At 55.8% G+C, this 3,873-nt stretch overlaps 1 protein-coding gene across 1 annotated transcript; it reads left to right on the top strand.

Annotated features, from left to right (window-relative positions):
- The first annotated feature begins 1,221 nt into the window (after positions 1-1,221).
- On the top strand, positions 1,222-3,446 carry LOC122386292. The gene is made up of 2 exons (XM_043375355.1): positions 1,222-2,487; positions 2,978-3,446. Exons 1-2 carry the CDS (start codon positions 1,404-1,406, stop codon positions 2,986-2,988), a joined length of 1,095 nt encoding a protein of 364 aa, XP_043231290.1. The 5' UTR covers positions 1,222-1,403; the 3' UTR covers positions 2,989-3,446.
- The last annotated feature ends 427 nt before the right edge of the window (positions 3,447-3,873 follow it).

The following is a 3,873-nucleotide window of genomic DNA, read 5'->3' as shown; positions in this document are numbered from 1 at the left end:
CCCCGAGACGCGGCGGGCTTGGACCATCATGGGGATTGTGCAAGAGGTGATGAAGTAGGTATAAATAACTACCGTCTGCACAAATTGCACCAAGTGACTCATCATTTGAAATAAGGTAGACCGGGACAAGTCGCCCCGCCGAGGTAAAACGCCTCACCGATGTTTCTCGGTACTGGCATGGTTTTGAGGAAACCATTCTTTCAACGTATACCTAATATAGGTATGGTCATTATATGAGCAGACTTGAAAGCAATAATGATACTTCTTTATAAAATATCCCTCGCCGGACCTATTGGTTTTCTACATACGCGCCGGCCGAGGGGGGGGGGGGGCGGGTACGACCCCCCTCGCCGTTTCGCCCCTGGTGAAGCTAGCGCGTCGCGGAAAAAACGAGCGTGTGCGCCGTTACGAGACGCAGTGATTGGTACCCGATTTTAAGGTCCTAGGTCAACCGGTGACCTCTGAGGTCAGGTCAAGTGCCCCAAGGTACGGTTCAGTTTTTGGTGAATAACGTTGCAAAATACGGCCGCAGAGCCGCGATTTTGGCAGCATCGTGTTTGCCTCGCTCAGGCGCGTCGAATGATATACTTTTTGTTCGGGTCAAGTCAACTTAGGGTGTTGACCTCAGGTCAAGGTCAGGTCAGCACCCCAGGTCACGAAGTTGATCAAAAGAGGTCCTATCGCATATCATTCGATTCGGCAGGTCTTCCTGAGTCCATTGGTGGCTTTCCCGACTCGCTAGCTCAATTTGATCAAGAGTTATTGACGAAACACTAATAATATGACCTTGATGACGTCATAAATGACGTCACACAAGGTCAACATTGCAAAAGTGACTCATCCAGCCATGCAAGGAGTGCATCAAATCACGATTCTGTGTGCTTGAGATAGTTGGAGATCGTTCCCGGCGCCAGAATAGCAGTTTTCATTTTTCCCCGTTGACTTAGGTAATATGGTGAGGTCACGAAAATGACCTGACCTCATATGACCTTTAGGAAAAATCCGAGATATACAAGTTGTGAGACTCATAATGGATACTAGATCCTGAAAGTTTCATTTCCCTGTGACATCTCCTCTGGCAGTGAGGGCGTTGCGAAGTTGCGACATCTGAAGACCGTGCAGAGGTTCAGTTATGACTTCATAGGTCAGTGACCTGGTCCTGACCTGACCCGAAAATTCCGTTGGTTTCAAAAGATCCAGCTTGAATCAAAGGTCATGTAGTAGATTGCCCCACCCCTGGCTGCGCCAGTGGCTCATGTGCCGCTGTACCTGGCGCCGCCCCTGACTCGGCCCGCGGCGCACGGCCTGAGCCGAGGCCGCGGTTCAATAAACCAGTACAGAACGGACCGCCGTGGTGTAACATTGGCGACGAGGACGCGCGGTTCGCGTGGAACTAGCCAAGGATGGCTGGTGTGGGGAGAATGGCGGAGTTCGACCCACAGGCCGAAAGTTTCGGGACCTATTCACGGCGCATGGAACAATTTTTCATCGCTAATGGTGTAAAGGAAGAGGAAGAAGTGCGTCGACGAGCAATCTTCTTGAGTGTGGTGGGCAGTGACGTGTTTAGCCTACTCGAGGACCTGATCGCGCCGGCCACGGTGAGCTCACTTAGCTACAAGGAGATCATCAAACTCCTGCTGGGACATTTTGAGCCGGCATCCTCAGCAATCGTGGCACGGTTCAGCTTTAATCGCGCCGTGAGAGAAGACGGAGAGTCTGTCTCGGCATTTGTGGCTCGTTTGCGTCGGTTGGCCAAGCCCTGTCATTTTCTGAGTGAAACACTGGAGGAAATGCTGAGGGACAGGTTCGTGTGCGGCCTTCAAAATGCACATATTCAAGCCAAGCTGCTGAAGGAGCAACATCTCTCTCTGGCGTCGGCTATTGACATCGCCCAACTCAGCGAGGCGGCGGACGCAGACGCTTCGCTGTTGAGCGGAGCGGTCGCGGCGGATGACGTCATCCACGCGGTCAGCTGGCACGGTGCCAGGAGGGGCGGCGCTGGAGGTCGAGGCGGCGGCCGCGGCCGCGGTCGCGGTGGCTGGATCAGCAGCGGCCAGCAGCGGAATCTGCAGCAGCCCAGTCCCAGGACGGGTGGCGAGGCTGCAATCTTCACTGGATCTTCACCAGGACGGGTACGAGGCGGTGGCGACAGCGGACGGCGTCGGGGTGTCGCGCTCCGCCAGCCGCAGTGCCCGTACTGTCTGCGACAGCAGCACGCGGAGACGGAGGACTGTCCGGCGCGGCGGCTGCGCTGCTATCGGTGCCACGCTGTGGGGCACGTGCGAGCCGCCTGTCGTGCCGGCTGGTCTCCGCGGGTGTATCATCTCGACGACGATGGTCTGGAGGCATTCCGAGACGGCGGCGGGCCCGGACCGTGGACTGAGAACCACGGCTCCGGGGTGATGGACACGCGCCAGTCGTCGGGAGCGGCCGCTGCCGGGGAGTGCCGCGCAGCTGCAGAGGAATCGGGTCCTGCTTACTTGGAAGGTACGGTCTCAGGTGACGTGTCTGGTGGTGAGCCTGGGGAAGTAAGGCAGGGGCCGGACGATGATGTGTATTTTCTGTTCAAATCTCGTGAGATTGGTGGGACCGAGCGGAAACCACCATTGTGTGTTGATGTGTTTGTGGATGGGAAACCGGTACGAATGGAGGTAGACACTGGGGCAGCGCTATCGGTTTGTTCAGAGCAGGGGTACCGAAAGATTTGGCCTAAAGGGGGACCGGTGATTCAGCCATGTACCAAAGTGCTGAAAACGTACAGTGGCGAGATATTGCCGAGCGTGGGACAGGTGCAGGTACAGGTCAGATATGAGGGTCAGGCTGCTGATTTGTCTCTGATTATCCTGGAAGGTTCAGGTCCGTTTTTGTTGGGAAGGGACTGGCTGGCCAAGCTCCGACTAGACTGGCCAGCTATTTGTCGGCTGTCTACCGAAGCGTCGATTGAGGGTCTCGTGGCTGAGTTTGATGATGTTTTCAGCCCACAACTAGGACGCTACGCGGGCGATCCGGTGAGCATCGAGGTGGATGCCGGAGTTCAGCCGCGCTTTTTCAAGGCTCGCCCGGTGCCCCTGGCGTACCGGGAGCAGGTGGAGCACCAGTTGCAGGCCGAGATCGATCGGGGCTTGTGGGAGCCCGTGAAATCGAGTAAGTGGGCGGCACCGCTAGTGCTAGTGCCGAAATCTGACGGGTCAGTGAGGATTTGTGGGGACTACCGTCTGACCATTAATAAAGCGGCTCCGGTGGAGCAGTATCCTTTACCGCGTTTTGAAGAGCTCTCAGCAAAGCTCCAGGGGAGTACGGTGTACTCAAAGGTTGATCTCAAATCGGCCTATAATCAGCTCCCTCTAGACGAAAAATCGCGAGAATATCTTACCGTCAACACTCTAAAAGGCTTACTGAAGCCCACGAGACTTGGGTTTGGTTATTCATCCGCACCAGCACTTTTCCAAAGAACGATGGAGGTGCTCTTAGCGGGTATCCCAGGGACATGCGTCTTTCTGGATGATGTCGTAGTCTCGGGTAAGACGCTGCAGGAGCATAATGTCGCACTGCGAGCGGTGTTGACGCGTATCCGTGAGGCCGGACTGCGGCTTAACAAGGACAAGTGCGTTTTCGGAGCTCACAGGGTGGTGTACCTGGGTCATCAGATCAGTGGTGAGGGTGTCGAGCCGACAGATGACAAAGTGGAGGCGATCACAGCGGCCCCGGAGCCGGAAAATGTGTCCCAGCTGCGCTGCTGGCTGGGACTGGTTAACTTCTATGGGAAGTTTCTGCGTGGTCTGGCCACTACGCTGTCACCACTGTACGCTCTTTTGCGAAAGGATGCTGTTTGGAGATGGGCGGACGCGGAAAAGGAGGCATTTCAGGATGCCA

The sequence above is a fragment of the Amphibalanus amphitrite genome, unplaced genomic scaffold, assembly GCF_019059575.1.
Source record: "Amphibalanus amphitrite isolate SeventyFive unplaced genomic scaffold, NRLGWU_Aamphi_draft 000245F_arrow, whole genome shotgun sequence".
Taxonomy (NCBI): domain Eukaryota; kingdom Metazoa; phylum Arthropoda; class Thecostraca; order Balanomorpha; family Balanidae; genus Amphibalanus; species Amphibalanus amphitrite.
Note: the sequence above shows the minus strand (reverse complement) of the source record. Positions and strands in the feature narration are given on the sequence as shown.